This window comes from Bidens hawaiensis, unplaced genomic scaffold (assembly GCF_021521415.1).
Source record: "Bidens hawaiensis isolate Kalapana, Puna unplaced genomic scaffold, B.hawaiensis_p1.1 tig00029865_1, whole genome shotgun sequence".
NCBI lineage: Eukaryota > Viridiplantae > Streptophyta > Magnoliopsida > Asterales > Asteraceae > Bidens > Bidens hawaiensis.
Genome location: NW_027494949.1, coordinates 1 through 16,765, shown reverse-complemented (window position 1 = coordinate 16,765; position 16,765 = coordinate 1). Strand labels below are relative to the sequence as shown.

General features: G+C 32.8%; 1 protein-coding gene and 1 pseudogene across 2 annotated transcripts; both read right to left on the bottom strand.

Moving 5' to 3' along the window:
- Nucleotides 1-4,228: 4,228 nt before the first annotated feature.
- LOC143579511 (3'-5' exonuclease-like) lies at nt 4,229-4,911 on the bottom strand. The gene has a single exon (XM_077062801.1). The coding sequence runs from the start codon at nt 4,909-4,911 to the stop codon at nt 4,279-4,281; it is 633 nt and encodes a 210-aa protein (XP_076918916.1). The 3' UTR covers nt 4,229-4,278.
- A 535-nt stretch (nt 4,912-5,446) lies between these two features.
- On the bottom strand, nt 5,447-14,459 carry LOC143579501 (protein PHYLLO, chloroplastic-like; annotated as a pseudogene). The gene is made up of 26 exons (XR_013143472.1): nt 14,343-14,459; nt 14,017-14,220; nt 12,951-13,168; nt 12,797-12,885; nt 12,624-12,728; nt 12,461-12,555; nt 12,303-12,356; nt 12,125-12,193; nt 11,934-12,038; nt 11,658-11,846; nt 11,480-11,578; nt 10,173-10,728; nt 9,572-10,090; nt 9,418-9,483; nt 9,183-9,341; nt 8,863-9,090; nt 8,668-8,785; nt 8,441-8,596; nt 8,112-8,354; nt 7,849-8,016; nt 7,108-7,251; nt 6,576-7,019; nt 6,212-6,505; nt 5,978-6,135; nt 5,789-5,896; nt 5,447-5,704 (listed from the first exon to the last, which is right to left on the bottom strand). The product of XR_013143472.1 is annotated as a protein PHYLLO, chloroplastic-like (transcript).
- Between the last annotated feature and the right edge of the window lie 2,306 nt (nt 14,460-16,765).

Below are 16,765 nucleotides of genomic sequence, written 5' to 3'. Positions count from 1 at the left end.
TTATATTTGGTTTGGTTTTCATTTTTATTATGGGCCATTAAAAGTTTTGGGCTTGGGTAAAAAGAAATCTCTTGATTGTGTGTGCGTAAAGGATTTTAAAGTCCGGTAACATTTTAACCCACCTTGCATTTAACGCCTTAATTCATTAATGAGGTGGTATGCCACTCGTTAACCCAAGTCAACTCAGCTTTAATGCCCTGTGCCGCTGTGCGTTAAGGTATACCCATGGGCCTAAGCTATGTGTTGTGATTGGTTAGTTAAAATATCACATCACTCTTACATAGGCAGTGAGTTTTAACCAACTAACTCTTTAACAAACACGTTATAATTTAACAAAAAAATGTTACTGACTGAAATTGGATGGCTCCTTTTTTTTTATGCTTAACGCTAGTTAACACATCAGCATGACCTTCATAATGCCGAGCCCCAACACGCCTGCACGATGTAGCCGACGTTGAGGGGGCGGCCATGTAGGCATAACGCCTGTCCACAACGACCGGCCTAAAAAAGACGATTTTAGATTACAAAACATCGGTGTTGATTTTTTTTGTATGCTTCATAACTTACAAATACACTTTTTTATAAGGAATACGATATAAAGTAAGACAATAAAATAGTTATATGCAATAATGAAAGGTAAATGCATCAAAACAATTCTTGTCTGTCTTAAACATGAAACATCTAGTTATAACTCTCTTGGGCCACATGGATGGCATATGCAAGCACCATCATTACAATAAGAATCAACACGACGACACCAATACTTTTTGCATATATCATCATCTTGGCATTGTGACGACAATGATCGTCTGTTGATGCCAAAAGATGCACATGGTGGTGGTGCATCTGTAGATCCTGGATCACATACGCAATTACCATTGTGACTATCACAAAAAGCGCCTTCCGTTCCACAAAACATCTTGCAATAATCAAGTTCCGGTGGGCTTTCTGTTGATGATTGTACCGGAGATGACCACACTGCAAGCATAAAGGTTATATGCGTGATCATTAGAAAAAAAAATAGTTTGTAAACAAGCATTTAAATTTGTTATATTTATGTGTTTTTAGTTACAATGTAACTTCCTTGACGAATCCCTTATTGGGTTGTCAATCGTGCATAAAGAATATCATCACGTTTACAACACATTGGTTGTGGATGACACAAAACATAAAAGCGTGTTTGGGAAAAATATGTGTAACGTCTGACAAACTGACAATATTAATTGGTATGAGTAGCCAGATATTAAGTTTTTTCTCGCTTACGACAATTATAGAACATTAAAAGTAAATGATAGAGAAAGATAGAATTGTGTGCCTTTGCATGCTAAGAAGATAGCTAAGAGACCAATCTTGAAGACAATGTAGTCCATAAGGATCTTTAGCTATAGCTTGTTTTGTAATTATATGTGAAATGTGAGATAATGAAAAGTTAGCTTCTTTTATATAATTATATAAGCAAACTTAAAACATGCAACTAAATGCATTTGCTAATGGAAATGAAACGCATGCACCTTTTTAAGAATATTAAGTTTGGCTTCTTCTTCTTATTATTATTATTATTATTATTATTATTATTATTATTATTAATTGTGATTAATGTTATGAGTTACTCTTATTAAAAACTTTTTGTAAATGTTATGAATTGCATTATATATGTGTATATGAATGAAATGGATTGATTTCTTTTGAGAACCGCTTTGAATTTTAAGAACTCGAAAGAACTCAACGTAACAATTTTTTTTTGAATTTTTTTTACACATGTGTAATACGTAAGTGTAAGTATTGTGTAAAAAATTACCGTAATTTTTTACACACCGAAGCAACTTTTCACACATGTGTAACTAAAATTTAAACTTGTGTAATCAACAAAAATACTTATCCTCTCTCCTGATTCATTTTTTAATCAAATTTAATCTCAGCCACATATTCTAACTCATTTAATTAAATGTGTGATCCAAAATTGAGTTCTTAAAGTTTTTACAACTCATCAAGTTCTCAAAATATCCATCCCCTTAATGCAATTTAGACTTTGACTTGTTAATATGCTATGAATAAAATGATAATATTATGACAAGCCTTGAACACATTATAAAGAGCACGAGACAAACGCAATATTCTTATTACACATTACGCAATTTGGAAAAAAAAAATTGTTAGAAAATTCATAAATCATAAATTATTTCTTTGTTATTTTCTATATTAAAACTTAGTTGTAAATGACAACTTTTTTAAACCAACTCTTGGACGAAAACTCATTTTAATCTTAAACTTTTATTACATTAACAATGTTTGATACTTTAATCGGTTAAAGAAACCCACCGTTTCGTATTGGTTACTTATAAAAATCTAATATTAATAACTAATGCAATACATTTTATATTAAACAAATTAGCATATTTATGATGTTATTAATTCTTTTAAATTATGATTGAATTATTAAAAATTGAAAATGAAATATTAAAAAGATAAATGTAGTTAATGTGAGAGATATGAGGGAAAATTATTGGCCTAAAACCGTAAATTTCGACAAACCATAAGGACGAAAACCGCAATTCACTCAATAATAATAGTTTGAAATAAAAAAAGATAAAATATAAAACTATTAATAAGAAAAAGAAATATATATTTAACATAAGAGAAATGAGAAAATTTTGTAAGGATCACTCATGTGTAATGGCATATGACATTAAGACATGTGTAGAACACGAGTTAGAGTAAATAAATTTGTTTAAATAATAACACAATGTAATATGCCAAATGATATAAAGATATAACATATGGTAGAATAAATTACATATTACACAATACGAAAATAAAAAGTTTTTTAAAATTAATAAATCTCTAAATATTTTTTATACAATATTTGCAATTTTAACCTACATATCAAAATTAAAAGTCTCGTTTTGTTTTTTATTTCAAATTTAGATAATGAAACACATCACTTACCATGCGTTAAAACAGGTTGTCTCAAAAACAAATCAAACCATCTATAGTGATTAACTTTAGCTTTTATTAATCTTTACTGCAAAACAAACATAAAGTTAAAATTTCTTTATTTGAAATTAATTATTTTATCTAAATCAATGTGAAAATTTATTACTTATAAAAGCTTAATATTAATAACTAATACAACATATTAATATAAAACTAAATAATATATCTATGTTTGTATTAAAACTTTAAATTTAAAAATAGTTATTGAAAAGAGAAAATAATTGATTAAGAAGGAAAAAAAATTAAATATAAAACTATTAATAAAAATGAAAATGCATTTAATAAGAGAGAGAGGTGGAAAAATTTTGTAAGAATCTATCTTTTGTGATGCTATGTGGCATTAAAAACATTTATTTATTATATATTTAACATGAGAGAAATGAGAAAATTTTGTAAGGATCACTCATGTGTAATAGCATATGACATTAAGAGACATGTAAACCCGAGTTAGACTTTGACTTGTTAATATGCTAGGAATAAAATGATTATATTATGACAAGCCTTGAACAAATTATAAAGAGCACAAGACAAACGCAATATTCTTATTGACACCACCCTAAAAGTGTGCACATATGTCATTCATCTCATACCGTTGTAAAAACCGTATAAACAAGGTAAACCATGAACTTACTCGTCGTAGTTGAATTTAATTTCTAATACTTTTAAAATCTCTATAACACGAATGTGGATCGAACAAGATAGTGGAAGAAATCATAATACTTAGTTTTCTTGGGGTAGTTTTGAGATTGAAGAAATTTGGCGACAATTGGGTTCAGTGGTGTAAATTTGATGTGTTAAATTTGCTGAGTTGTTTTCAGACACTTGAGTTCCTCTTTAATAATATTTCCGCTTTAAAAAAGGTTTTTCAGCAATTTAAACATAGTATTTTTTTATCATTTTTTTTTGTTAAAATCTTTTAATTATGTTAGTAATATTTATCTTAATGTATTGTATACTAATAATGCAACAATTAAGTACAAAAATCACTTAAAAACCTAGCAACTTTTGAAAAGTAATTTTGTAAATTTATATTAACTTGGCAAACATAACAATATACAAACATAAAGTAATTTTGTAAATTAATGTTAACTTTGCAAACATAATAAGATACATAAACAATATATATGTTTTAAGAAATATAAAAGTTCAATGTTACCACACAACAAACAACTAAACAAACTTATTAATTCATAAACCATCTTCCAAATACTTGATATTTGTAACACAAAAACCACCCATGCATGAAACTAAACAAAAGATTATAAACCCATTAACTTAACATTATTATTCAAGTAAAACCTTGTGACCAATCTTATAAGAAGCATAAGCATCAAGACACGCATACTCCACTTGATTCTCGTTCAACTCCTTTGCCTCCCAGTTACTCATACACACATGCTTAGGCTTCTTCATATGCATCCCCAACACGTCCATCGCAAGATCCTTCAAACCCGGCCTACGAAACCTCCCAGGCCACTTCTTTATAGCCGCAACACGAATATCCGCACTTTTGGCACAATCCAACCCGTACTCGTTCTTCAACTTCAAAATATCATCTTGTACTTCAATCCCAACAAAAGTGAATGTAGGATTCAAAAGAAAAGTTTTCAAAGTTTCCGGGATTTCATCAATGTAAAAAAGTTGAAGGATTATGCATTTGGTGTCGACGCATAGTTGAAGAGTGGCGGATTTGTTGCTCATGGACCGGATAGGGTGAGGTCGCCACTCGACATCAAGGCCAACGACCACCATTGAGTCGTTGGCATGAGTTGAGAGGATGTCGTTGACCCATTGCTCGGTGATGGTGGCTTTGGTTGTGACGGTGGTCTCGATTGTTTTGTTGTCGTAGTGGACGTGATACTTGGATGATGTCGAGTCGTAGGTTATGGTTCGAGCCGGTATGTAACAAAATGCCATGGTTAATTGCTACTTTAGGATTTTTACTAATGAATTGGTATTTATAATAATCTTGTGTAACTTATTAAGACCTTTGGGTTAATCTATGAATACCTAAGGTCAAAAAACTGTTAGATGTTGTATTAAAGTTTATTAGTTAATACACTTGAAGGTTGACTGATGTCTTAAATATTGTTGATTGTTGTATTAATATATATAATACTTGTTTTGTTTGTACATATGTTTTACTGCATGGTGTAAACAAGCTAAGTCGTTCGTTCGTGAGCTATTCGAAATTGATTTGATAAAAGGCTAAACATAAAACCGAGTTAAAATGAACTCGAGCCTGATGTCCAAATTATACCGAATGTAATTTAATAAATGAGCTTAAACAAGACTAAACTAACTTATTATTCATATAATTTTATATGTAAACTAAATATAGATAAAATAAATAATAAATAATTAACTGAGTTAAGCTCAAGCTTAGAAATAGAGCTCTAAACGAGCTGACCTCAAACTTCGGTTCGACTTGTTTACGCCCCAAGTTGTCACTTATTATGAATCAAGCACCATATTCAGTCTTGTAACAAATTCACTTATTGACTGAATCACAATAAGTGGATTCTCTATATGAACAGCATGCCCACTATCAGGAATCTTGACCATTGTATGAAGACGTTTGACCGAACGATCTTGACCCTCCTCGAGTTTTGACCACATACTTTGACCAATCTTTTTAAATTTCTCATCTTTATCACCAACAATAAGCAGAATTGGAGTTTCGATACGCTTCAAATCTTCCCACAAAGACCTATTATAAAAAATAAAAAAGTAAAGTAAAAATAAAATATAAAATTCGTTCAAAGTTACAAAAATAGTAAATAAACAAACTTACGGTTGTCTTCCGGTACTAAGGTCGGACAAAGCTTTTGCAAGAGCTTCCACGTTATCGTGTTTCATACGGCTAGCAACTATCTGATTAAACTGTGGATGGCTTCTTAAGCTGCATGGTGAATATGTTACACTCACAATCATATATATATATATAAACATTATATAAATAAAAACTAAAAACTTAAAGTACCTTCTCCATAGCTCTCCAGAATACCATGTCTCCATGAATAAATCCAACCCGTATGAAACAATCGCACGCGCTAGAAAATCATCTTTAACGCTGCGAACGCTTCTCTTTACCTCATCATCTAAATTCGGGCTTCCAGATATTATAACCGCTCCTTTTACCTTATAGTATAACACAGGTTAACTAAAAAAAAAAAAAAAACTGGCATTGTAATTATACATATATCTTTTTATTTACCATATTGTAGTATCTCAAAGATAGATATAAAGCGATCCGTGCTCCCATGGAGTAACCAACAACCGTCACTTTACTAGTGGTTAGAATAATAAACAGCTTGTTTAGCATGTCTGCAACTAACTTCATTGACAGGTCAGCTTCTCGGTCCATGTCTTCATGGACATGCATCTTTGAACTTCCATGACCGGGAAGGTCTAATGCAATGCATCTTGAAGATGCTGACATGGCAGTCATGATCGGAATCCAATCTTCACTAGTCCCAAGGAAGCCATGAAGAAACACAATAACATTATCCTGCATCAATATACAAAACATCAAAATATTGATAATTCACGCGTGTAAAAAGTGAAATGCTTTTTCTTACGTTTTTTTCGTCTCCGAGCTCTTGTACGTTTATTGAAAATGTCACACCCTCGACATCCACTTTTAACTGATAGCTTCGTACATCGACCTCTTTAAAACTTTGGATTAATGAATTCTGATTGATATTAAAGTTGACCAAAGTTTGACCAGCATCGAAAACAGATGCTTCGCCACGGCTAATAGAAAATGGTTCGGTGGTTACATCTTCTTTGAGCCACTTGTACGTTCCAAGACCATGAGCAACAGGTTGTGCGGGTTCACTATTCATTAATTTGCATAATTCTGCATTTTGTATTTTAAGAAAACATGAAAACTGAACTTATGCTGACAAGGCGAATCCGCTTTCAAATGCTGCACTGACAACCGCCATCTTCCCCTGCTGCTGGGCCCATCTTGCAATTAACGCAGCCTTTTCGAAGCCGCCAACAAAGGTTGGTTTTATAACCTGGAAATAACAGTATACCAGATTTTAATTTATAAAAATAAATAATAATAATAATAATAATAAAATATTGAAGGTGTTAATCACTTACAACAGCAACAATTCCATTGTGTTTGAACCTAGCAAGCGTTTTAATAGGATCTTCTTTGAGATTATCAATGGTTTCATCTAGGGCCACAGGTAAGACGGTTTCTTCACAAAACTTAATTATATCATCTTCATCATTCACAGGTTCCTGATATTTGCAAGTTAAAATTTTCAGTAAGTAGGTTGTGATTATAAACATATGTTTCACTTGAGAAATTCTTTGTAGAGTTTAAATTTAATGAGCGCTTGTGAGCTACTCGAGATCGGCTCGCAAAAACCTCAAATCGAGCCAAGCTTAAACGTGCACAAGCCCAAGCTCAAGCCTTTAAATAAGCTTGTTTGATAAACAAGCCCGGGCTCAAGCTTTACAAACATAGCTCGATACGAGCCGAGCTCGGCCCGGCTCGTTTACACCCATAGTATAGAGATGTGGCAACTTTAACACATGTTACTTATGAATGGGCCAACTTGGTGGTTATGTTTAATCTCTAACGGGTCAAACAAGTTAATGACAAAAATAAAGAAAAGAGATTGCAAGTCACCCAAAGTGTACGTTTAACGCATAAAAACCTCCTAAATCATTTTTATTAAAAAAAAAGTAAATTATTACTGAAATAATACTATTTTGGTAATCATATGACACTAATTACTTAAAAAACAAAATAATAGTATTATGGATCCATTTCAACCGGTGCCAAAAGTAACTATTAACAGTTTTGGCCCGTAACTGTACTATAAAGGATACCTCAATATACTGTAATGCACAGTCTTTCACATTAGAGCCAAACTGAAGAGCCTGGTCAAATGACCATTTTCGGTTTGCATCAGCACGAAGTTGAACTTGGAAACCGATTTTCTTTCTTATCGCTTGTACAACATTGGCATCTTCAACAGGACTGGCTCGACGTGCCACCTGTGAGAATCAAATTTTATGAAAGATTACTTAATAACATATGGTTTCATAATACTATTTTTGATAACAGAATCAAGAACAAAGCTTTTGCTCACTTTTAGTTTGATTGCAGTAAATCCCTCTTCAACGAGTGTAGCTGCAACATTAGCGACTTCTTCGGGAGTTCCATCGGAGTCAACAAGTGCACAAACTTTAACATTTAACGACTTTCTTGAACAATCTTCTTTAGGAGCGTACGGATGAAGTAAATCTAACATGGTGGAACCTTCGGCTGCAGCCATAGCATTTAAAACAGCCATCTCTAAACCGCATCTAACACTCGGAAGAAGTGACTCTGGCTACATATAATGCAAATTAAACAAATTTAAAACTTATGTTTATTAATATTTAATATGATAAATACATGATAAAATTAGTTACATACTGGGATTCCTAAAATGGTTGATATCCAATTATAGAATGATCCTTTTAAAAGAGGAAGCGATGATGATAAAGAAGCTCCTTTAATAACATGAGTAAGAAACTGAAGTTGTTCTTTTACATCCAACATAATTTCCTTGTGACTCCCGAGCGGTGCCACCTGTAGACAATAACTGCTCATAAACAACTTCACAAAATTAAAAAAAAAATCAAAAATAAAAATAAATTTACCTCGCCTATTCCTTTGCTTCCGTCTTCAAGATACAAAGTTAGCACAAAGCCATCTCTGTAATGTTCGGAATGGTGGTTACCGACACGAGTTGTGGTCGGTGGAGCCGAAAGCTGAATTCTGTCATAGTGTCATAACAAAATTTGTAAATTTTTTACAGATTTTTATTTAAAAAAAAATATGAAGCAAGAACTGACCTGTACTGGAAGCTCTCCAATTTACATATTTTAGGAGTCGAAAGCCGTGAAATGGTGGAAAAAGCATGACTTGCTGCTTGACAAGCAAATTGTCGCAATTTACTGTGGAAGTTTGCATTGGCATCAATGGAGCTTTCAACTTCAATGACACAGTCAACTTCTTCATGTCGACTTTTTATTAATGCGTTTTGCAGCTCGGCTTTCGTGTGGACATGTACATGCTTCACACTTCATGATGATCAATTTATATATCATGTCAGCAATCAGTACATATGATATAAATACATATAATCACATCTTATTTACGAGTCTAATATTACCCATGTGCTAAACATAGGTTCTGAATTCCAACATTGTGACTTGTGTAAAAATATTTATTTAATATTTCTTCTTCAGTCATATTTGCAATCGGTAGAAGACTAAAAATTGCACCACCATGGTTGTTGACCACAATTATCGTCATATGTTTCCGTGAAATCCTTCAAAAACAACAATAACATATAAACATGGGACCCGCGATTCAAAAGACACAAACTTTACATATACAATCCGTACCTTTGTTTCAAGCGCCAATCCATTGGTATCATGCAAAAACGAGACGTCTCCAACCACACAAACAACCTGCAATTCAAGATTTTAAAACATTAAATAACCAATTATTTCATTATTTAATCATAAGTTATTAAATAATTCATGAAAATTCAGATACTCTTTTGTTGTGGCCCACGGCGAAACCGACAGCTGTACTAATTAAACCGTCAATACCACTAGCTCCCCGGTTCCCCGCCACCTGGATCCAATAGAATGAAAATCCAGAACTTGATGACGTGGCACTGCCACGTGTACTTCCATTCCCATACATATCTGCATCTCGTATTGGCATGCTATTTCCTAAAAACATTGTAGACCCATAATCCAAAGCTTCTGAAGTTATATATGCCACATACGGTTCTGTCAATGAGTTTTCTGAATTTAATAAAAACGATATCTCCCAGTCAACCATCATGTTTATTGAACACAGAAAGCTGGTCCATTTGCTGTCGATGCGCGTTGTCACGCAGGATTGCAGCACCTGATCAGTAAACCGACTTATAGAACTATGAATCCTGTGTGTTATTATATGTGACGGGTCATGACGATTAGGATGATTATCAATTAATATATATGAGCATGGAGAACAGTCTTGCAGCATCTGTGAAACTCGTTTGCTTGTTATCCGGCTTCCTATCTGTATTTAAAAACAAAAATATATAATAAAAAAAAGTTAAACTTAAGTTGACCGTGTATTCACTATGATATATTCACATAACCTGAACAACAACATCAGGTTTGACCCACTGTTTGACTTCTTCAGAAAGTAAAGAATGATCGAGGTGGTCGATAAAAAGAATGTCTTCAATAAGTTTATAACAAGCACTTTTATATTTTCTTAACCTTAAACCTGACAAAATATCGGCTATGACCGGCCACTTAAGGTGATTAGCCAACAAAACAGCTGCATATATATCATCCTCGTTAAAAACCGCTCCAATTAGTAGTAAGCCTCGTTTTGCCCCTTGAATTATATCCAACACATCTGCTAAACTGCTATGTGTAAAAGAATTGTGGGAATGGATATAGTTTGTAAATGGTTGACCACTCGATACCCAAAAGTCTAATCCTTTTAAACAGTTTTGACTCCATTCTTGTGGTGTGTTTTCTAGAGGCTCACGAAAACTGCAGTTGATATGAACGGGCCCCGCAAGGTGAAGAGGTTGCATGATATACAGCGGAGTCGATGGTTGTTAAAACCATCCTGGTTGAGATAACGTCTGTGGATGCAGGCAGACTGAAAAAATGTCTCACAAATGAACCATAATGGTTAACCTAACAAATTATAAAACACATATAATTAGAGAAAAATTAATAAAAAGTATTCTATTATGTAGATTAGAAAACAGGCAGATGGCATGTAAGGTAACCAGCTTTCGATAAAATGTATTAGTTAAACGAACAAACATGAACACATGTCTCGTTCGTTCATTTAAATTCATATATGGTCATTCGTTTCATTTATTTTTGTAGTTTACATCTGTTTTAGTTCATTCGTTTTTGCTCGTTTAAATATTCATATAAACTTTTTTGGCACATTACAACTTAGTCTCGTTTTTATAACTTTTTAATCCCAACACGTTGTTCTTCACGTGTCTTTTGACTGGATTTATCTCAGTTATGTTCATCTATTTACATACGTGAACCGTTCCTTTATACTGTTAACAAACGAACACGAAGATGTTCATTTTCTTAACGAATGAACACAAACAAGAAACCATCGTTCATTTAAATTTTCATCTTCGATCATTTGTTCGGTTAGAGTTACACGAGCATGCTCCGTTTGTGATCGTTTGGTTCTTTAACAAACCTATTTTTTCGTGATGTGGTGCTTGTAAAACCATTAACTTAGTGAAAACCTAAAAAATAATTTTTCATAAAGGTTTGTGCCTTCTCATGAGTGAACAAAACTGTGTTACTCATAAAAAAAATTATACTAAAGTTAGTTACTTTTCTAACCAGCTTGTTAAAAAAAAATTTTAAAAAAAGAAAAATAAATAGATAATAATAATAATAAGCAAAATACCTGATTAATTGTCTGATTGGCACCAGTATCCAGAAGCTCAGGGGGGCGATCTGCTGTGAGTAATAAAAGAGGCAAAAAATCTTGAGAAGCTTCCACTACCTGCAAATTACTCTTTTATTACTAAAACGTTGAAAAGATTATTATGAAGCATATAACAATTACTTAAGCATAAACGCACAGCAGGTAAAAGATTTGAAACTGCAGTGCCAGATGAGGTTATAACGACAGCTGGTCAGCCACGAGCATAACCAATAGCATGGAACGCAAGTGACTGTTTATCAATGCATGAAATACAACTAATCATAGGATGACAAGTGGCAGCAATGGCTAGAGGCGACGAGCGTGACCCTGGAGCTATGCAAAAATACTGATTGAAAAACAATAAAATTAAAATTAAGTTTTTAACAAGACAGTGAATAAGAATAAGCAAATAATATTATTATTTTAGTCTCACCGTCAAACCGAGTCGATAACATTCTTCAATCATTAGTGACGCCCACACGGCATTGATGTTAGCAGATTCTTTTAAAGAAAAACTAATATCTCGGGACTGATCCAGCTTCTTATAAGCAGAAATAAAGATATTAAATACAAAAAAAAAACATAAAAATATAATAAATGTATATAATTACAAAGTTATCATACCATGTTATTGGAGATGGTGACATTAGCTGAAAGTCTGAGGGAGAACTGCGAGGATAACGAAGCATTTTCCTACACGATAAGGGCGTTTAAGACATTTTTCTGGTTCATGTAAATATTAAAATAAAAGTATAAAACCAAGCAAACTCGTAGTAAAATTTTACCAGGAAAAAAGAGATACCAGTTCCATGTGCTCAAGGCAACCATCCGTTAACAAAAGAGCATTTTTATATACCTACAAGAACAATGGTAATAAAATATATGATTAAAATTAACTCCAATGCAATGTTTTTTTTTTTGTTTTTTTTTTTTTGAGTGAATTAATAAAAGAAAATTTACCATTTGTGCATGTTCATCAACCATCATGTTGAACTTTCTTAGAACAGAACTAACACATCTGTTCAAGCAGTTGTGTTCATTGGGCATTGCAAGAACTGGCCTAGAATAAATTTTTAAAAAAATGAAACTAAAACACGAGTGTATAAAAATTTCAAAACTATACCGGTAATAAGACGGGTAATAACATCAAAAGCATCCTCATATCTGGATGAGTCGTTCCATGCTAGTGTTGCAGTTAATATGGATAAAGCGTCAGACTCGACTAATTCTATCAGTAAAAAGTTTAAATTCAGATTAAAATATTTAATCTATTAAATTAAGACTTTACTGAAGAACATTATGTTACCTGAGGAATGAACATGTAAAATGAATTATTCTCAAATAAACCATAAGCCGTCGGATATGTTGAATCAACAGGTTGATATCTATAAAATGATTTCATGTTAACCTTCTGAAAGTGATTATAAGCATGGAATATTAAAAGTTAAACCTTTTGAAAGAGATCTGATCTGCTGAAGCAGAGGAAAAATTAGTTTTAATGTAAACTGCAGCACCGATTCCAAAAACGCCACGAGTTCTACTAAATGAGAGAAACTTATTGGTTGATGTTTCAACCGCTGTAGAAATGAAAAACTGAGGAAATACTTCTAGTGATGGATCTTGACAGCAAAACCAACTCAATGCTTTTGAACCAGGTGATACAGCAATCTGCATATATAAATATACAACAGGATAAGTTAATCTCACGCACCTGTTAGTCTGTTACACAAATCATATCAAAATATACCAGTCAAAGTCGGTGAAAATCGGTCAACATCTTTGAAGTGTTTGAAAATTTATTCTTATTTTGGAAAATTATATATATACATACCACACTTTACAAACAAAACCACACCTCACTCATATTTCTACGGTTCTACCAACTCTTCACTAAATCTTTACAAACAATGGACTCACACAGTCACACTCCGACTCTTCATAGGTTATAGAAATGGAAGATAATTTGATCATTGCTGCGGTTCAAGCGAGGTCCTACTTTTACTCGAGCAATGCGAAAGCTCACCACCGTAAAATAATCATGTAAAAGTTTATGCAAAAATGATTTTTTTACATGCATATGTTTGCAAAAATGAGTTTTTTACATGCATATGTTTCACATGTAAAAAAATCATTTTTACATAATCTTTTTTGGAACTTTTGCATATAAACACATGTAAAAGCCGTTTTAATAAAATATACCTAAAAATAAAAAAAATATATAAAAAGTAATTATTTTTTACGAAAAAAATGAGCTTTTTTATTAGAACACCTTCTAATGTGTTATATGCAAAAGCACCAAAAATAAATATGAGATTTTTTATATAATTTTGTAAAAATTACATACAAAATTCCAATCGTATTATTCCCGATTAATCACTAGTTGGTACTCGGTACCCCACCGCCCGACTAATTCTACAACATTGGTATTACAATTAACCATTTAAACAAGTAAAATTTCATCAATTTGTGTATAATAACTAACTAATAAAAATCAAATAATTATTAAAAAAAAAAACCTGAAATCTGTACATTCCAGCTTTATCTTTATCATAATTACGTTTCGACTTCAATTCGATAACCGCATCTTTAATCCTTTGAATACCCAACTCCAAAGTCAACGCCGGAGTCAACGTACGTGTAATGCAGGTACCCATTATTAATTCAGCTTCTCCAGCTTCAAGAAACTTAATTTCTTCTTTCTTAATTGAACATTGAACAATCTGTATATATATATATGTGTGTGTGTATATGTATACATACATACCCAACAAAGGTTTATTAAGTTAGTAAGTATTGAATTAAATAATAATAATAATAATAATAAGTTGGGTTAATTACAGACCTTGTAATTACGTTGTTGGTGGAGGTGGGTGAAACGGCGTCGTGTGGAAGGTATGATGACGTGGGGTTTAGAGGGTAGAAGAAGAGAGGTTAAGGTTAAGTTGGTGTGGAGATTCATGTTAATGTTTGGATAAGGGGAGTGAGTGTGTTCAGTGTGAAGAAGAGTATTGTTATTGATGAAACTAAACCCATTAGTAAATAATCGGGTTATACCCGCGAGACCAGACCCACCCAGATCAGATTCGGTTATTTATGATAGGGCTTATTCCCAGGTTTTAAAAATACCATCAAATGGGTCTGGGTGACCGAGTTGGGTTAGGTTGAAGTTTGAGCATTTTCTCTTTACATAAAATGGGTAAGACTCGTGAGACCCAGGTCATGAGAATACCAGTAGATGGGTCCGGGTGGGATCTCACGGGTCTGGCATGTTTGCATACTCCTAGGACAGAGTGGCTTAAAAAATCTTCTTGTAATGTTCTCAAGTGTTTTGTTTTTATTGTTAGTTTTTGTTAGTTTTGGTTCACTAAAAGTCTTTTAAAATTTCGTGATACTTTTGTTTTGGTTATCTTGAAAATACTTATAACATTTATAACATTGACAACCAAACACATACTCTCTCTCTCTCTCTCTCTCTCTCTCTCTCTCTCTCTCTCTCTCTCTCTCTCTCTCTCTCTCTCTCTCTCTCTCTCTCTCTCTCTCTCTCGTATAACCATCATTAACCTCTATTAATTGTTGCCTACGCCTCGAAAAGTTTCACATCACTACTAATAGTCGTTCGTGAACAGGTTCAAACGATCAAGTTCGAGTTTTACATGTGCCTTCTCATTTCCAAATAGGAGACATTTTTACTAAAGGGCTTTCCCGGGTTCTGTTTGATGACTTTCGGTCCCGTCTCGGCCTACATTCTCCTCCCAGTTCGAGTACAGGGTATAACAGACAGTATATTAGGAACGTTAACGATAAATCATTCTGTATATTTCGGTTATTTTGGTTTATTTTATCCTACTTGTTAGAAGCTCAATTATGAGCACCATGGTACATTACTCCATTATGTAAGAATATAGATCCTAGGATGCTGTAAATGATCACGTATATGTTTATACATGTATGCTTATTTTCTTAGTATTATGTATCTGAAACCTTTTCTTAAAAGTTTTATGCAAGGCCATCAAGACTATGACATGTTACGGTGTTTAAAAATACGTGTGTACGTATTTAATAAATCTAACGAGTTAGGGTTTGTAGTTATGAAAAATTTATGCCACGTACATTCTTACATCCTTAGAATTGGGTTTGTAGTTTGATTATGTATAGATGGCACGTCAATCCTACTAGATTGGTTTGTTGCATATACGATACTGAGACGAGTTTGCTTTTTAGTCCTACCTCATTTCAAATTACTCTTTTGTGATTTCTCAATTTCGGTCTAGCTAGCTTCTTGCTAGCTGTTTATACTAATTATATATCAATCATCTACCGATTAAGTAAATTACGTGCGGATTATATGTCAATTAGGAAAAAGAACATGATACTTAAGGGACAATTCCATTCGTGTAGATCGAAAATACCATAATCCACTATGAACACCAAAACCAGAAAAGTTTAATTTGCATAGTGATGTATATATCTTTTAGAACAGTGGATATAATTATTTCCAAACCAATGAGTTATGATTTATGAAGCAACACAACACCTGAAAAATGCTTTTTGCCAAAATCTCATACACTCAATTATATAATATAAGGAAAACCGTATATGCACAATACAATACAGCAGGAGTAGGGTGATTTTTGTATGTAATAAACTAATAATATATATAGTGGATTCTTCTTTATATTCAGTGTTTCACTTGTTATGGTAGTCCATTCAATCTATAAAATGAGCACTAATTAAATGCCAGCACTTACCACCACAATTTGTCCATTGCCTGTTTATATTGCTATGCCAATATATATATTACAAGAAAGGTTTTGTCATATTATGGGCCCTTAATATCCCACCCTCTTCCTCAATGTGACTGATCCTTGCTCCCTGTCTCCACCAATATATCTATTTCACTTGATCTTTATTTTGACAAAATACAATGTGACCATTTTTTGACATCCATAATCATTAATATATATATTTATCGCGTTGCAATGATAGCTTGCGTTGTAGGTTTTGACGTATGGCCGGTTTGAATTCTAAATGGCCATTTTGTATATATATCATAGTGCGGGTTATATATAACAATCATGAAGAATAAGTGTATTGGTTTAGTCATTAGTGTTAAACTCATGATCTCAACTCAAGAGGTCCTGGGTTCGAGTCATGGACGTAAAATTAATTATATTATCTAGTTCTTCATTTCAGATATGCATGCAGTTTGCATGGATTCATTTGTTAATAATTTTGGTACTAAGATTGCTAAATATTCATTGTACA

What these genes read in the sequence shown, in the direction of transcription:
- LOC143579511 (XM_077062801.1), bottom strand. Translation starts at nt 4,911, where the DNA reads ATGGCATTTTGTTACATACCGGCTCGAACCATAACCTACGACTCGACA.